The sequence below is a fragment of the Malus domestica genome, chromosome 11, assembly GCF_042453785.1.
Source record: "Malus domestica chromosome 11, GDT2T_hap1".
In the NCBI taxonomy this organism is placed as follows: Eukaryota; Viridiplantae; Streptophyta; class Magnoliopsida; order Rosales; family Rosaceae; genus Malus; species Malus domestica.
In genome coordinates, this window is record NC_091671.1 from 40,027,077 (window position 1) to 40,044,742 (window position 17,666).

Genomic DNA, 17,666 nt, shown 5'->3' on the forward strand with positions numbered 1-17,666 from the left:
AAGCCAAGATTTTCCTTCCGTTTCATGACTCACAAGGAAGAACCCTCTTGCATTTATGTAGCTAAGAACGAACACAATGTGTCATTCGAGGTTTAACAAGTGCCTGACATGTTGAACACAATTGAGCCTAGAACCGAAGAATATTTGGATTCTGAGCTTATTGAGGATATTCAAGGAGAAGAGGTAAATCAGTTGGAGATTGTGCTTATTGAAGTCAATGAACTTGGACATGGATCTGTTGAGTAGTCAATGGTAGAGCTTTTGTATGGTCTTCAGTATAAGACAACGATGCTGAGAGGAATTTCTAAAATGGTTCTCTCTTCGAACATGTTTTTCCCTTCCTTTTCTCATTTACATCTTTCTGTTCTCTGTTTGATCTAGTTTATATTTCAGTATCGTAGAAAAAGATGTAAAAGGGTGCAACCTGCTATGAAAATAGTATCTTCACTCGAAGATAGAGTAATTAACAGTGAAAGCTCCCATGAGCACTTAGGCCCTGGATCGCCAAGTGAGAGCGAGGTGTCTCCCTGTTCTCATTTCCTTATAGGCTTATTCCAGTTCCAATCAGTACCGTATTTAACATATATTCTTTAGCAGGCCGAAGATCAAATTCTGAAGCTTGATAAAGCAGAGGTAAAGAGGCAAACATTGGTGGATCGATTTCAGGAAGCTTTAATTGACAGAACCTTGTTGCAGTGCCTAAACCATTCAGGTAAATGGTACGATCCTGTTAAACAAGTGCAGTTGATCTTTAGTGAATTCCAGACTGATTTCTTAATGTGGTTATAAACTGGCACTTTTGTAGAATTGGATTATTTGGGGGACTGCAGCAGGTTGCGCAGAGTGAGAAAGAAAGTGGCATGGAATTCTTGAAGAATATCGAGAATGGAGCGAACCAAAGTAAAAAAGCCTCTCAATTATTCTGTTTTTACGTTAATTTCTTCACGCATAGACTATTTGGATAGGAGCAAATTGAACAAAGAGGTTTGAATGTAGTGTTTCGTGTTTACACCTCCTCAGACGAACCAACCTACATGGATGTGAAAATTCCTTCAAGGTACTTGGATGCAAAGCTGACAGTTTTCCTCTGCTCCTTTGGAAACAGCGTGACGGTATGTTAATAATCATTTCCTAGAAGTTCTTCTTCCGGCATGTTTCTGAGTGAATGCACGTGCACTTTTTCTCACGGCTCTGTTAAGAAACGACGAGTGAAGATGCACATTTTGTGCAGAGCCTCCAGTGGCCAGGGAACCCCAAGAACGCGGTGAATGAAGAAACAACATGGACAGTTATTTTCAATCCAAGAGTTTGCGATGAAAAAGGATTTTGTCTTTGAAATGAATGGTAGACTTGTGGGAGGAGTGGTTGGTGGGTGAGATTTCTGGTTGCAATTGGTAAGATCACTTCATCGTCAAAAAATATCTAGTGGTCCTATAATTCTGATGAGAGCTGGTCTCGATTCATTAATGTGTCCACGGGTTGATTGTCTGCTAAGTAATAGATGAATTTGTAAATCAATGAATTGATTGTCCACGGATTTGGCAGTTTTCAGCATATTTCTTGTTGGCTTTTCCATTTAGTCAAACATCTCGTGTTTCTTTTCCCTCCATGGAGAAGGTGTTTTATTCAAACCGGAAGAAGCATCGTATATGATCGTACATAGCAAAGAGAGGTTGATCTGCAACCCAAATACAATAATCAAGAAACATAAACGTAATCTTAATTCAAAGATTCGTTCCATGAATACACTCATGGATGCAATCACATATTTGTTCTTGAGAGTTTAATAGATGTTATTGTGAGGATGTGCAGTGTTGTCTAGCGTCGGAAGGTTAAGAAATCGTCTTGCAACCGCATTTATTTATCGAGGATACAAAAGATGAATTATTAAATACGATTAATTTAGTTCGAATAACAACAAGGTCGTTGTAGTATAGTGGTAAGTATTCCCGCCTGTCACGCGGGTGACCCGGGTTCGATCCCCGGCAACGGCGCCCAGTTTTTTGAAATCCCTTTTTCATCATTAAATTACAATTTTACCCCCCGAAATATGAGTGCTTTCCCATCATCCGTGGTTTTGACGCGAAACACATCCCCGCTTTTGTCGTGCACTCCAATCAACGAATAAACTCGCCTGTGTTTTTACAATGACAATATTGCCCCTCTCTTCTCCCTAAATTTGCCACCAAAACCTCCCTTCCTGTTTCCCCTTTCTGCCCAATTCCGAAAAGGCTCAAACAGTAATTCGAGCGCATCCTATCCTCTTCTAGTTCCCTGTCATCTAAACGTACCCCTCAAAAATCCCACCACCCAGAGATCCTCCTCCCATGGCCACCCTCTCCGCCTTGGCTACCACCTGGCCCGACCCCAACTCCGCCGCCGCCTTCCTCTCCGATCCTACCGATGACAACCCTACCTCTGTCGTTGACTCCAGCGATGACAACCACGACCCCCAATCGCCCCCAAACCCTAACTCTGACCACAACCTCCACAACAACATTCCCCTCTCCTCCTCGCCCCCGGAGTCTGCCCCTCCGGCGCCCCGCTCGCCTCCGTCACTCTTCCACGTCTGCTTTAACCAAGACCAGGCCTGCTTCGCCGTGGGGACAGACCACGGGTTCCGGATCTACAACTGCGACCCGTTCCGCGAGCTCTTCCGCCGTGACTTCGACAACGGGGGCGGAATCGGCGTCGTCGAGATGCTATTTCGCTGCAACATCTTGGCCATAGTTGGCGGTGGGCCCGACCCTCAGTACCCGACCAATAAAGTCATGATCTGGGACGACCACCAGGGGCGGTGCATCGGGGAGCTCTCATTCCGCTCCGTTATCCGGTCCGTGCGGCTCCGGAGGGACCGAATCGTCGTCGTTTTAGAGCAGAAGATATTCGTGTACAATTTCGCCGACTTGAAGCTGCTGCACCAGATTGAGACGATCGCGAACCCCAAGGGGCTGTGCGCGGTGTCGCAGGTGGCGGGGTCGCTGGTGCTGGTGTGCCCTGGCCTGCAGAAGGGGCAGGTTAGGGTGGAGCATTACGGGTCGAAGCGGACCAAGTTCATCATGGCTCATGATTCCAGGCTTGCCTGCTTTGCACTCACGCCGGACGGCCAGCTGCTCGCCACCGCCAGCAATAAAGGGACTCTTGTTCGGATTTTCAATACTCTCGACGGAACTTTGCTGCAAGAGGTATAATTTTTATTCAGTTTTAGCTTGAAAAGCTCTGAACTTGGTCATAATTCACTGCAATATGTTATATATTATAGCTTGAAGTTCTTGAACATTGGGGCTTCTTATGATTAGAGTGTATTGGGATTGCTTGGTATCGAATTTCGGATGTGAATTTAGGGGCTTTACTTAAGTTGAAGGCTTTCCTTAATTTGAAAGCCTTATAGTAGTATAATCAAGTTTCAATGCAAATGTGTTATGTATTTGAGCTTGAAGTTCTTGAATAGAGAGACTTCTTATGATTAGAGAGAATTGGGATTGCTTAGTATCAAATTTCGGATATGAATTTAGGGTCTTTGCTTAATTTGGAAGCCTTGTAGTAGTATTAATCAAGTGTAATTTGCAGCTTAGAGTTCATTGAAATGGTGATTTTTATTTCAGTTTGTACGGGATTCGAACATTCTTAAGTTAGGGGTAGTTTCTTCTACCATTAACAGGGGCGGTGCTAATAATTTATTTCTAATGACTGGGTATTTAGTGTTTCAAATTTCGGATATGAATTCAGGGGCCTTGCTTGAAAGCAGCTGTAAGTTGCAGGTTAGAGTTCATTGGCATGGTGATTTATATTTCAGTTTGTACTGGATTCGAACATTCTTAAGTTCAAGGAAGTTTGTTCTACCATTAATGGGGTTGTGGTAATATGAAGTATTTAAGGTACTTTCTATATGGACTTTCGGGTTTTGTAGTTGGTTCAGTGTTTTAAATCAGATACTGTTCATTATGAAGTCAATACATGTTTGTTTTCTGTATGCTTTTGCTTAGTGGACTTAGGAAGATTGTTTTCTCCAGTTCTTTTCTTTTTATCTGAACATTGAGGATGGTGCATCCCACCTCCTCCATTGGAAGTCTTAACTGGCGTAGACGTATGATTACGGGTTGGTAGAATTATGGATGTGTGATAGTTAATTGTATACATTGCAGGTAAGGAGGGGTGCAGACAGAGCAGAAATCTATAGTTTGGCATTCTCTTCAACTGCCCAGTGGTTAGCAGTCTCAAGTGACAAGGGAACGGTCCATGTTTTCAACCTCAAGGTTAATTCTGGATCCTCAAATGAGAACCCCCGAAGTGCATCTGATCCAAATCTTGCTGTTTCGTCATCAAACTCATCTCTTTCTTTCATCAGAGGTAAACTCCCACCCCTAAATGATTGTGTTATTCTACTCTGTTTGCTGTTTTTAAACATTCTACGTTTACTATCTGTCAATGCTTGGTATTAGGGCTTCCTATACCACTTCAATTCTTATTATTTTGCTTCTAGGGGAAGAATTTGATGTCACAGATATGATATAAGGACTACATTTGTATATGCTCTGTGGCACTTTAACTTTTATCAGCAAAGTCTAGCATCATGTTGACAGGATTAAAAACTGGAAATGTTTAAAAAAAAGTAGGCATACGACGTAAAAAAGTTCGCGCCCCTCTTTATCTCTAAAGATAGGATGTCCTAACCACCCAACAGCTATTCCAAATTTTGCTTTATCCCAATTTCCAGTACCATATGCTGAATACCCAATAAAGCACAGGTTGTGATGCATTTTCACTGGGACAGTGTGAGATTTTTAAACCTAAATTTTGTCACAAGATGCGTGCTTGTGTAAAATATTTGTTAGAAATAAAGTACTCTGAGTGTGTGTGGATGAAGGCTGTGTGTTGTGCTTCCTTCCTTAATACGTGATACCATGTGTATCATGTACACTGGTAAACAACAATTATGCTTGTCATTCTGAATCTGAGTGCGGTTTGTATTGCAGGTGTGCTGCCCAAGTATTTTAGCTCAGAGTGGTCGGTTGCTCAGTTTCGCTTGCTTGAAGGTTCTCAATACATTGTTGCGTTTGGTCACCAAAAGAATACTGTGGTGATTCTTGGCATGGATGGAAGGTATGAAAACAAATTAGTTTTATATGCTTTTGCAGTTTAGTGATGACCGAACCGTGTCAATGTTCAATCATTACTCATATACAGTACATCGTACGATTTGCTTAGTCGTTCTTGTTATGGGTTCGGAATTTAAACTTTGTTGTGCAATTTGCATTGGGATGCAGCTTCTATCGATGTGAGTTTGACCCGGTGAATGGAGGTGAGATGACCCAGCTGGAATATCACAACTTTCTAAAGCCCGAAGAAGCCTTTTAAAGTGAAATATAGTACTATCCATCCTTTCCTGCATTATAATGTTCTCTTGACTGTTTGGTCTTCTGCTATGTTTTTTCTCCCTAGTTTTAGGGTATGGGTAAATCATGCTGTAAATACATGAGCATTGTAAATTTGTAAATTTCTGAGTGCTGCACCGGTAACGAAATTAGAAAATGAAAAAAAAAAAAAACTAACTTAATTATAAAGAATATGTTTTGTACTGTTTATCTGTGATTCAAGTCAATCACGCATTGTTAAGCGTTTTAACTTATATAATAGTACTCGATTGGTTTGTGATACTGGCAATGTCTCGTTGCAAGGAAGAGCTCATAAAGTCCTCAAAATTATGAGCTTCTTGTGTTACTGTTGTTAATTCTAGTGTTGTGGTTTCCTGTGTTGCAGATTAAAAATGTAAATTAGTACTGAGGTTCCGTCTGTTGTCCATTTGTGTGGGAAATTGCAAATTGACCGTTGATGGTCACAGAATCAACTAGGACCCTATGTTTTATGGATAAGGATTGTGTGCCCTCCCATTTCCGGTGCCCTCCTGTTTGTGTGGTCACGGTTAAGTCACGTCAATATTTTATATTATTATTCATTTTTGTCTTATTATCTCTATAAAAAAAATAATATAAAATATTAACGTGGCTTAACTGTGACCACACAAAACAGAAGGGCATCGGAAGTGGAAGGGCAGACAATCCTTTTACATGTTTTATACTGCTTTTCAATGCTTTGTTTTATTAATTGTTATAATTTTAAGATTTGGTCCTTGGGTTTTATACATTTATTAAAATATGGGTACGAGAATCATTTTAGTTTTTAACCTTTTTTACGTGTTTATTATTAACACATGGAATCGCGAAACTGTGACTTTCTCTCTGAAATACGTCATCAAATACCTAACAATCAGGAAGCAAATTAATTTGGGAAGCAAGTTGAATAAATCCTCTTTCTTTACTCTTTCATGTTTCAAAGTTCTTCGATTCTTTCATTCATTTCCCATTTTCCGTAAGTAAACATGCCAAAGTGACTCTTGTTAAGAGTGTCTCCAACAACCTCGCTAAATAAGGCTGTTTTGCTATTTTAACGTAAAATTCACAAAATTACAACTTCAGTAGACTAGCTATCTCCCGCAAGCTATTTGAACAATTACAGCTCCAAAAGATTTAACTAGTTAAATCTATTGACTTTGGATAGAGAAATTAACATTAATCTAAGCATAAAAATAATAAATGTAAATTAAAGAGTGTTGGAGATAAAAAATTAAAATAGCTGGTTAAAAACTTTTGTACCCTGCTCGTCACCTATTTTAGCAAAAGAATTAACTTCGTTGTCAGAGATGCCCTAACAATATTGTGAATCATTGTTTTTTAGCCAAAAATGTTGTGTAATCATTGTTAATTTTGGTAATCTTTTTACTTGGAAGTTTGTGCGTTGGTTTAAAAAAGGAGAGCAAATCTCAAGGGAGGCAGATTCTCTGCCTGTGACTTTGGTGTCCTTCTGTTTTATGTGGTCACGGTTAAGCCATGTCAATATTTTATATTTTTTTATAGAGATAATAAAACAAAAAGGAATTGTAATATAAAATATTGACGTGACTTAACTGTGACCATACAAACAGAAGAGCACGAAAAGTGGTGGAAGGGCAGAGAATGAGAATCTGCCTCCAATCTCTAGATGCTGCCAATCATTTTAAATTCAGCGCCCCGAAATCTTTGTTTGACTAGTAAGATAACATAACATACCTCATACAAAGAAGATTATGCCAACATTTTACTTTCAGCAGAGTGGTTGGATAAATGTTATTACAACAGCCATCAAACATTGTCCTATTAAGTGGAGTCGGCTATATGAATTTTATATCGTTAGTGCGTTCGGCGTCAAGTCTGTTGTTATTTCTAAATACTTCATATCTTTTCTTAAACTCTATTTTTGAGTCTCTTTAGGTTTTCTTATATCATTTTGGTCTGAATCCGTCTCATCATCGTATCTTCTAACCAAAACATCTAAAATTCTTTGGTTTACATGACAAGTGCCTTCGCCCATGAGCGGTAGGTCTCGGATTCGAAACTTGGGAGCAGCCTCTTCATAAATGAAGGTAAGGCTAGCTGACATTCACCTCTCCTAAACTCTGCGTAAAGCGGGAGCCTTGTGCAATGGGTACGACCTTTTACATGTTGAATAACTGTTATTGACACTTCAAAATAATTATTGCATCGGGCGAAACAATTCGTCTGTCGTCATTGCATCGGGGCTTTCATTCAACCATGTGAAATATCCGGCAGAAGGTTAGATCTGCAGCATGGTGCTACTGTTCTTATTTTTTTTCAAATCAAAACTGTAAAAGACCGACAAAGAGTATCTCAACCAAGACTAATCTCAGAGCCTTGAGTTATATTTAATAAGGACCTTGGTCACCAACGCAGACACATCTTCTTCTCCAAAATCTCTAGGCACTGGCAAATACTAAGCTCCCTTCTGCTCCAACAATGGTGCTCAAGCTGCATGGACTTTCTGTGTCGACCTGCACAGCTCGCGTCGTCGCTTGTCTCCACGAAAAAAGCGTTGATTTCGAGCTTGTCCCCGTTGATCTTTTCGCCTGCGAAAACAAGCAGCCTGAGTTTCTTGCCAAGAATGTACATTTTTTCATTCATTTCCAAACATTTTACAAATCTCCATGATTTTTGCAGTTGTATATATATAGAAGCTCATTGTATTTTCTCCATCATGTTCATGCAGCCCTTTGGCCTGGTTCCAGTATTAGAAGACGATGGCATCACACTTTTCGGTAAGTGCTTAATCTTGGCTGTCGATTTTCACACTCGTTCTTAGCCTCCTGCACTTCTTCTGACCGTAGAAAAAATTAGCGTAAAATATTTAGTTAGAACTTCTTCATTTGTCGCACCAGAATCTAGGGCAATCACAGCATATGTAGCTGAAAAATTCAAGGAAACGGGACACGATCTCGTTCGTCGCGAAAACTTCAAAGAAGCTGCATTGGTGAAGGTATGGACAGAAGTGGAATCCCAACAATACAACCCTTCAATCGAACCGATTATTTTCGAGTTTTTCGCAAAGCCTGTGGTAGGAATCGAACCAGATCAAACGGTGATCGATGCAAGTTTAGAGAAGCTGAAGAAGGTGCTCGACGTGTATGAAGCCAGGTTGAGCAGCAACAAGTTCCTAGCTGGTGATTTCTACAGCCTGGCTGACCTGCACCACTTTCCGGGCACCTTTTATTTCATGAAGACGCCTTGGTCTTCGTTGGTCGACGATCGTCCTCGCGTCAAGGCGTGGTGGGAGGAGATTTCAGCTCGGCCGGCCTCCAAGAAGGTGGCTGAGGGTATGAATTTTGGTGAAGTTTGAAGATGAATTGTTGTAACGGGTCTGCTGACATTGTTTGAGACGATGTTTTGGTTCGTATCTTCATTGATTGTAGCCGAATAATTTAATTAGTACAAGATGTTGTGTGCTCAATTTATCGAGCTACATTTTAAACGATAGAGTTAGTGGGTTAAATTCTTAGTTGTTAAGAAGAAGGGAGAGAAGAAGATGATCAAACTGTCACTGCGGTAAAGTGTCATCTGCAATGTGTTACATTGAGAACACATAGATATGTCATTTCACTCCGAGTAAGGTTTAACCTTCCATGCTTTCAACTTATTAGATGAGATTGGATAGATATAGAGTCGATACAAACTGTGTCAGACAAATTGACATCGAAAATTTGACCACAAGGATAAAATTAACAAAAATTTAAAAACGGTACTTTAAACCAATCAAACACTTTCATGTGAAAAAAAGTTAAAATACAATTCTAGTTCGTTATTGGCTTGGAATACGGGATTGCAGTTGTAGTCCTGACATCAAATTGACACACAACATATATGAAACATGAATTTGTGTATATAAGATAAGCCGTGCGGCTTCTGATATGCAGAAACAAGGGCAATAAGACAATACATTGCCCACGAGTATGCTGACAAGGGTACCCCGCTGGTGATCCGAGACTCGAAGAAGATGGCAATTCTATCATTGTGGACGGAGGTGGAGGGCCAAAAGTTCGACCCAGCATCCTCGAAACTGACCTATGAGCTAGCTATAAAGCCTCTGCTTAAAATGACCACAGACGCGGCAGTAGTGGAGGAATACGAACCCAAGTTGGCTGTGGTTCTTGATGTTTATGAGACATGCCTGGCTCAGTCGAAGTACTTGGCAGGTAAAAGCTTCACTCTGGCAGATCTTCAACACCTTCCAACCATACATTACTTGATGGGAACACAATCGAAGAAGATGTTTGAATCTCGCCCCCATGTTAGCGCATGGGTAGCGCATATCACAGCACGTAATTTGATCTCAACTGACTTCAACTGAGATTCGAAAAGATAACTAGGCTGCAATCAGAGCAATTCTTATCATTTGGCATCCAATAAACTTGATGCAGTCAGTAAAATGGACAAAAACCCAATTCAATAATATTAATAACTAACCCTCTATTGAAAGAATTGTAATACGATCTGACTTATTGTGCTAATAGCTGATTAACTTGGCCCGGGGGCTCGAATTCCAAGGAACTACACCCCAGGTCTTTCTTAAGATCTCTCTGTTTCATCATCCCCCTCACTTTCTCAACATCATCCCATCTTCCCATCTCTGCATAAAAATTAGACAGCAAAACATAGTAACCACTATTCCCCGGATCCAGTTCAACAAGCTTCCAAGCTGCAAACTTGCTCAATTCCAAATTCCCATGAGTTTTAGCACCGCCCAACAACGATCCCCAAATAGTTATAGTAGGCTCGAAAGGCATTTCTCTCAAGCATTTCAAAGCATCTTCGAGACACCCCGAACGTGCTAAGAGGTCAATCATACAAGCATAGTGTTTGACCCCGGGCAAAAATCCATATTTTCCATCACTCAAGGAACGAAAAATCTGCCTGCCCATATCTACCAACCCCGAGTGACTGCAAGCGCTTAAAACCGAAACCAAAGTCACTTCGTCTATTCTGATCCCTTCTTGTTCCATCCTCTCAAACCACCCAACTGTCTCCTTACCATATTTAGCGAGAGCTAGCCCTTTAATAAGAGCATTCCAAGTAAATGTGTTCTTCTCTTTCATGCTATTGAAAACTGCCAATCCCTCTTCGATCCTACCACATTTTCCATACATGTCAATCAAAGAAGTTCCCAAGATCACATCCAATTCCCATCCACTCCTCCTTATAAAGTCATGTATCCAAGCCCCCATCTCAAGGGCCCCAAAATTTGCACACGCCGCCAAAGCATTCACCATTGTCACATGGTTTGGCACCACACCAGCAAACTGCATCTGTTCAAAAGCAATCAAAGCATCGTCATAATTCCCAGCATTCCGGTACCCCATAATTAAAACCGTCCATGACACAACGTCTCTTTGAGGCATTTCATCAAACACCTTTCTACATAACTCCATACGGCCGGAGGACGACGCATACAGATTCAACAACGAGTTCTGTACATAAATATCATAGAGATGACCCAACTTCACGACATGGGTATGCAGGCATTGCCCACGTATGACGTCCCGGGAATCGGCAATCGACTTCAGGAGGAATGGGAAGGTGAAGTTGTTGGGAAGAATGGAGCTTTTGTGCATGTGGGTGTAGATAGAGAAAGGGACTTGAGGGGTGTTGGTGTGAGAGAAGGCTCTGATGAGAGAGTTGCAGATGAAAACATGGGGTTTGGGGATTTGGGTTAGGAAGTGGCGGTGGGCTATATCCAGGCGGAGGAGGGATTGGCAGGCGGCGATGAAGCGGGAAGCGACGGTGGTGTCGGAGTGGAGGTTGAGGAGGATGAGTTGGGTTTGGATTTGGGGGATGTGAGAAGCGGAGGAGCAGTTGGTTAGGAGAGAGAGGAGTCGGGTTGTTGTGGGGCTGAGCTGCGGTGGCGGTCTCATCGTCATCTCATCCGAGAACGGACGGGAAGACGAACTTAACAAGACTACAGTCCGTAGGGTTAAAGGCTAAAACCCTTCACCTTTTTCAAAGCTTTTCTATGTGAAGCCAACTATGCAAATGCTTGTCTAAAACACTTCTATCATAAGTGCTTTTAGTTTTACTGAAGTCACATTTTTGTAAGGCCATGGGTGCCTAGAATAGCTAAAAGTGTTATGTAATTTTGGGGGTTTCATTTTCATGCTACGAACATTATATGTTCTGAATTCATTGAACCACGATAAAAGTATTAATTCGAACCAATCTAGGTCATCCAATGCTCATAGCATGTAAGAGTTTTCTGTAATTTTAATTGGTAAGTTAAATACGATTCTGAACGATAAGTTATGAAAAAATTAAAACCCCTTGCAGTTTTCTAGTACTCTTTAGATCAAACATTGGTTCTATTTTGAAATTTGATTACGATGCCTAAACGATAGCCATGTCAACATTTTTATATTTATTTAGATTACTTGTCATTATTATGTTTTTTTTAATTTAAAATGTTGTTTATTAAATTCCATATATATCCTTTTAGGCTGATATATTTATGTACATGGTCTTTTTTGTAGGAAGCCGTATGGCTTACTGGTAGTGTTTCCAGAATTCTTCTCCCACGTTTGAATTATGTGATCCTCATTTTTGAATTTTGAATGGACTTATCCATTTCAATTAGTGGTTGTTTTCACTATTTTATATTGATATCATGTGAGATAATTAGACATATTTTCTATTTTCGGAGGCTTGAGGCTAATACATTCAGAAGGTTTTATCGAGATTCTCTACAATGTCTACCTTGGTATTTGTGGTACGTTGTGATAAATATGTATAGCTCATTTATAGTGATTGTTATATATTGTTGTTTAGATATAAATAGGGGTGGGTTCGGTACGGTTACCGTACCAAAATCCTCGTACCAATTACCGTACCAAACTTTCGGTTTGGTAAAATCTATTACCATTACCATACCAAACTTTCGGTATACCGAAGTTCGATATTGCCAAATGTTCGGTTGGCATGGTATGGCAATGGTAATTGCCACTTTATTTTGAGACAAAATATGTTTTTGCTTTGTTCAACATTTTATATTTCGTGCCTTTGTAATAAGAAAAAGATATATAAACCAAATGCATCGACGGAAGAAAATTCTCATAACAAGTGCCCAAATGGATTTCGGATTTCCACCTTCAAATGGATTTACAGCTGCATGATATGTTGATGAATTACTTGAAAATTATAAGCTTGAAACAAAGAATGGAAACATAAAGCAGTACTATAGATATACAAGGACAATGCGTAGCCTAAATTCCTCACCTTAGTAGTACCGATTGATTATTCAACAGAAGCATAAAGCAACACTATGACACTACCACAAGACTCACCCCTTTAACAAACCTCACCTTAGTTGCTGATATCTCATAAATGATAGAGGGAGAGCGAATAGTCACTCACTAGTTTGTGTCTACTGTTTGTAGGGTTTATTTTTAAATTATTAGAATATTATAAATATATATTATAATTTATAAATATGTGTTATATTATAATTATATACTATATAATTTATATAATTTATATATTATATTAATTTTTCGGTACGGTATGGTAATACCGTGGTAATGGTATCCATTACCAATACCGTACCACGAACTTTCGGTACGGTACAATACCGTACCATTACCGTTGGCACAAAAAATTTGGCACAAAATCGGTATGGCACGGTTGGTAATTCGGTTGGCATGGCAATTTGGCAAAAAAATCCACCCCTAGATATAAATGTGCTTAATGGGTTTTAGATAATTATCATAAAGTTAATGCCTTCTTGTAGTTTTTTCGATTTTAATTTGGGTTCGAAAAGGGATTTGGATTGGTTATTTTGTTGTGGGTTTACAGCTTAATGTTCATTTATATTGATAAGTTATAACACTGAAAGACGTACAATGAAGAAGTTGTGCTGCGTTTATGAAGATTTGAAAGTTACCCAACACATGTACGAAGAAATGCCCCAATATGGCGCGGCGTGCATTTTGCTTGGGCGCGTAAGGGGTCTATAGACTCTTTAAGAATTTCGACTCGCGGTATTGAGCAGCCCCGAAACCAACCTAAATAAAATAAAAAACATGCGCATCCAGGGAATCGAACCCTGGTCAGTACCGTGGGAGGGTACTATGATACCACTACACCAGATGCGCTTCGTACTAGCGAAATCAAACAACATATTTATAGTCGTTAAAGTCTTCTTTGTCCTCCTCTCCTCTCCTCTCCCTCACGACTCCGAAATCCCCACTTTTTCCACCGCAAATCTTCATGTTCTTCAATCGACTACGACCAACTGTATCGCTGTTGAGCATCAGATTCAGACCCACAAGTCCAAAGTTGCCCTAACCAAATTTGACACCCGCGGAAGGTACACTTTTCATGTTTCCCTCCCATTTTTTACTTCTGGGTTTCCTTTCCTCCTGCTTGAAAATGTTATCTCTGAATTGCTAGATGTAATTGGTGAGAAAGCTACAACCTTTGTGAAGAATTGGGGTTTTCCTTGGAGAAAAGATGTAATTTTGACTTCACATATGTAATCTTTCAACTTTGACTAAATTATAATCGACATGGCCAATCGGCAGAGATGAAATACTGAGTCGGCCCCTTCCAGACATTGGTGGGAATTTCTCCCCCGCATCTTCTCATTCAATTGGTTTTCTATAAATTCACCGTTAACTTTTAAATTTCTGTTTGTTTATGTGTAAACTAAACAAAAGGATTGCATCTTCTTATTGTATTTTTTTTATAATCTGTACAGTGAGAACTAAGAACTCTAACTGTGTAAGTTTATCTTACGCTGCCGGTACCAAGTCCGGATAAAGGAGGAGGGGGAGTGCGTCAGGTAGTCCACAGCCGGCACTCCCTTGTCGAATCCCTGTGAAATGATTACAGGGAGGAGCAAAGGCTCTTAATTTTTAGGAACCCAATATTCTAAATCATTAAAATATGGAGTACTATGCTCTAAAGTTTGTTAATTTACTTTAATTTACTTTAATTTTTATGTAATTTTGCTTAAATTGTAATTTGATAGTAGGAGCAATTGTTAACAGAAAGAGCAGAAGATCAGAGGAAGTAGAAAGAATGAGGATCGTGGGGCTGACAGGTGGAATTGCTTCCGGGAAGAGTACCGTCTCCAATCTCTTCAAGGAACACGGCATTCCAGTCGTTGATGCGGATCTTGTTGCTCGAGTGAGTGATGAGCAAACCCTGAAATTTATGCTTTTGACAGTCATGAAAGTTAGATGGCAATGTGTTGTTTTCGGCTGTTTTGTGGACTCAATATCTTTTCGGTTTCAGGATGTGTTGAAGAAGGGCACTGGTGGCTGGAAAAAGGTTGTTTCGGCATTTGGAGAGGACATTTTGCAACTTGATGGAGAAGTTGATAGGCCTAAACTGGGACAAATTGTGTTCTCTAATCCTGAAATGCGCCAACTTCTAAACCGGTACTACCCCTTTGCAATTAGTTCCAGGTTTCGTTTGCAATTTTTTTTAGAGTACTGCTTTGTTAATACTTTGTGCTGTATGATTCAACATTACCCCTAGTGCAGTTGAGTGAATCAAACTCTTTTATAAATTGTAACCATTGGATTTCCTGGCTGCTTGTTGAAAAGCTAGTGTTGCATTAGATGTAAAACCTAGAGTGGCCAAGGAAAAAATAGCATTTAGGTTCTATAGAACTCCCTCTAGTTTTGACACGTCAAGGTCAAAATTCATGCGTGTGATTTCTTAAAAACAGCGAAAATATGCCAATTCCTTTTCGTTAAAGTTACCTAGATTTCGTCGAATTCAAAAATGTTGTGGTACCACTTTATGAGATTTTACTTTGGTGTAGCTTATAGCACAAGTTACATATTACATCAGCTGTAATATCTAGTTTTTATCTTCTTGTAGACTGCTAGCTCCATATATATCGTCTGGAATCTTTTGGGAAATTTTGAAGCTATGGATGAAGGGGTGTAAGGTTATTGTTCTTGATGTTCCTCTATTGTTCGAGGCCAAGATGGACAAGTGGACGAAGCCTATTATTGTTGTATGGGTTGATCCTGAAACGCAGCTCCGGAGACTCATGTCGAGGGACAGAACAAGTGAGGATGATGCTGGAAACAGGATAAATGCTCAGATGTCACTCGATTTGAAAAGGACCAAGGCAGACATAGTGGTTGATAACACTGGATCGCTAGACGATTTAAGAGAACAGTTTCGCAATGTCTTACTTGAAGTCACAAAGCCCTTGACATGGACCGAATTTGCGCTTTCTAGACAAGGTGCCTCGTCCGTTCTTGCCTCCATCATCGTAGGTGTTCTTATATTCAAGAAAGTCGTGTATAAGTCTTAGTTTATGTAGCAACCTTAGAACTGTACTTGTTGTGTACTTAATCTGTCATTCATGGAACAAAGAGGTTCCCTCTGTGTTTTGTAGCAACAACGAGGAATGATTCGATGCATTTGCAAACTATGATTTGCGCCAGAGCTTCGATTTTTTGAGTTCATAATTTACATATCGATCTGTTTAAACTTGATATAAGCAGGAGAGAGACTTCCATTCCCCCGTTTCACACTCTGTTACTATCTGTCTCCTCACACGGTAGAGAGGTAAGAAGAGTGTCTGAGCCGGGGGTAGGTAACCTCGACTTTTCCAAATGTCGAGGGTGTCATGTCGAAAAGGAAGTCGAGTCATTTTCCGTGATTATTTGGACTGCATTAATTAGTATGTTGTAGTGATTAAGTTAATTGATTTCTTTTCTGAGATTGGATGAATATTATTTGATAAAGCAGGAATGATTTGGAGTGCCAAGTAGTGTCACAAGGCACTCTAGTGCTCATAACCTGGTGAATCCATTGGTTCATATAAAGTGCAGAAAGTGAAACCCGTTTACTGTATTGTCTGCTGTGACGACATGAAATTTTTTTTATAGATACACACACAATCGGGAATCTTTGTGTAGGACGTTCGTTCTTTCGGTTGATATTGTGTCAATGTTGTCGAAAATGGATTGATAATTTGTCAAAACGTTTTGTTATCTTGATGTATAACTAAATCAGGGTACGAGCCGATAGTTCGATGCCCAAGTAGAGAGCTTGCCAACTCATACAACTCATACATCATTATGTTAGCTAAACGGAGTACAGCCCAATGAAAAACACATCTCAACTAGCCCAATAAAGAGATGCATCTTGAGCGCAATACACTGAGTAAGAGCCAAGTTGCACCGCTAAGTATGAATACAATACTGATGACGCATTAACATTTCATTCTTCAATAAAAATTGGATCGATGTTTATTCCATAGACGGACTATTTATGATATCTTTACTTCTAATATAATCTCTCATCAAAAGTGCTTCCATAGTTTAGTCATTTGATCTCTTTCCGATTGTGTTTGAGAATGTTTCTATTGTTATCTTTCGTGCGTATGTATCACTTTTGCCTTTTGATTTACAGAAACTTGTACAACTGGTAGGCACAATAACTATCAACTACTAGTTGTTTGTATCTTTTGTGTGTGTATGCTTCTCTTTACGTAAATTGTATTATTAAGCTGAAATATCATGTGACAATGAACTCGTTTTATATAAAATACCATCTTGAGGATGGTCCAAAAAGCCATCAAAAGCTCACTCAAGGCATAGTGGCCAATGGCAATGGCCCAGAGCAAGGGAAGTTGCCTAGTATTTTCTATCTCAATTACTTTTGCACTTTACACGCCACCAAACTTTGTACAATTGTTGTTCATGCAATATTGCAAATGAACAGCCTCATCTCTGGCCCCAAAATTCCATTTGGTTTTGGTACGATGCCAACAAATGTTCTTACCAGAAGCCTACAAATCATCTCATTTTATTGAATCCGTCCGCCAACGGGCAGATACAAAATTAATACTGATAGAAGTTGTAAGACCCGTTTAGCCACATAAGTGCTGGACGTTTGCTTCGTAACTTCAAGGAGAAATGGATTAAGGCCTTCGCTACTAACTTGGACAGAGGAATCATCATGGAAGCTGAGCTTTGAGGTGTTTACATGGGTCTCTTTATGGCTTGGAATGAGGGATGTACGGATGTGATTCTCGAATGTAATTCTTGTGTTGCTGTTACTTTGATCCAACAACCTGTTTTAATTCCGCACTCACTCTACAATCTCATAAATAACTGCAAAGAAGCTATCAAAAGAAATTGAGACGTAAAATCACTCGTATCTATCTATAGAGAAAAGAATGTCTCGGCCGACTACATAATTAACTTGGTCATGCCATTGGTGTCCATACTTTTGTTTCTCATCCTACCACTGCAAATTTTTTTG

At 39.8% G+C, this 17,666-nt stretch overlaps 4 protein-coding genes and 2 non-coding genes across 11 annotated transcripts; 4 read left to right on the forward strand and 2 right to left on the reverse strand.

The window, feature by feature from the left end:
* The first annotated feature begins 1,922 nt into the window (after positions 1-1,922).
* TRNAD-GUC (transfer RNA aspartic acid (anticodon GUC)) lies at positions 1,923-1,994 on the forward strand. Its single transcript has one exon. It is a non-coding gene; the product is annotated as a tRNA-Asp (tRNA).
* A 333-nt stretch (positions 1,995-2,327) lies between these two features.
* LOC103430205 (autophagy-related protein 18a-like) lies at positions 2,328-5,358 on the forward strand. The gene is given in 4 exon segments (NM_001328907.1): positions 2,328-3,185; positions 4,146-4,350; positions 4,977-5,103; positions 5,268-5,358. Coding segments are annotated over 4 exon segments (1,281 nt in total).
* Positions 5,359-7,663: 2,305 nt separating this feature from the next.
* LOC103430219 (glutathione S-transferase F13-like) lies at positions 7,664-8,838 on the forward strand. Its single transcript, XM_008368357.4, has 3 exons — positions 7,664-7,997; positions 8,101-8,149; positions 8,270-8,838. Exons 1-3 carry the CDS (start codon positions 7,851-7,853, stop codon positions 8,725-8,727), a joined length of 654 nt encoding a protein of 217 aa, XP_008366579.3. The 5' UTR covers positions 7,664-7,850; the 3' UTR covers positions 8,728-8,838.
* A 292-nt stretch (positions 8,839-9,130) lies between these two features.
* On the reverse strand, positions 9,131-11,537 carry LOC103430206 (pentatricopeptide repeat-containing protein At5g06540-like). The gene is made up of 2 exons (XM_008368343.4): positions 9,852-11,537; positions 9,131-9,755 (listed from the first exon to the last, which is right to left on the reverse strand). The coding sequence occupies exon 1, from the start codon at positions 11,300-11,302 to the stop codon at positions 9,884-9,886; it is 1,419 nt and encodes a 472-aa protein (XP_008366565.3). The 5' UTR covers positions 11,303-11,537; the 3' UTR covers positions 9,131-9,755; positions 9,852-9,883.
* Positions 11,538-13,451: 1,914 nt separating this feature from the next.
* On the reverse strand, positions 13,452-13,522 carry TRNAG-CCC (transfer RNA glycine (anticodon CCC)). Its single transcript has one exon. It is a non-coding gene; the product is annotated as a tRNA-Gly (tRNA).
* LOC103430208 (dephospho-CoA kinase-like) lies at positions 13,468-15,837 on the forward strand. 6 transcript variants are annotated; one of them, XM_070808030.1, is made up of 5 exons: positions 13,582-13,737; positions 13,821-13,986; positions 14,420-14,558; positions 14,667-14,812; positions 15,261-15,837. In XM_070808030.1, exons 3-5 carry the CDS (start codon positions 14,451-14,453, stop codon positions 15,703-15,705), a joined length of 699 nt encoding a protein of 232 aa, XP_070664131.1. In that variant the 5' UTR covers positions 13,582-13,737; positions 13,821-13,986; positions 14,420-14,450; the 3' UTR covers positions 15,706-15,837. The 6 variants fall into 6 exon arrangements, with proteins under 6 accessions (XP_008366566.3, XP_008366567.3, XP_070664131.1 ...); XM_070808031.1 differs by having other exon boundaries at positions 13,598-13,737; positions 14,401-14,558; XM_017330905.3 differs by having other exon boundaries at positions 13,598-13,737; positions 13,821-13,882.
* The last annotated feature ends 1,829 nt before the right edge of the window (positions 15,838-17,666 follow it).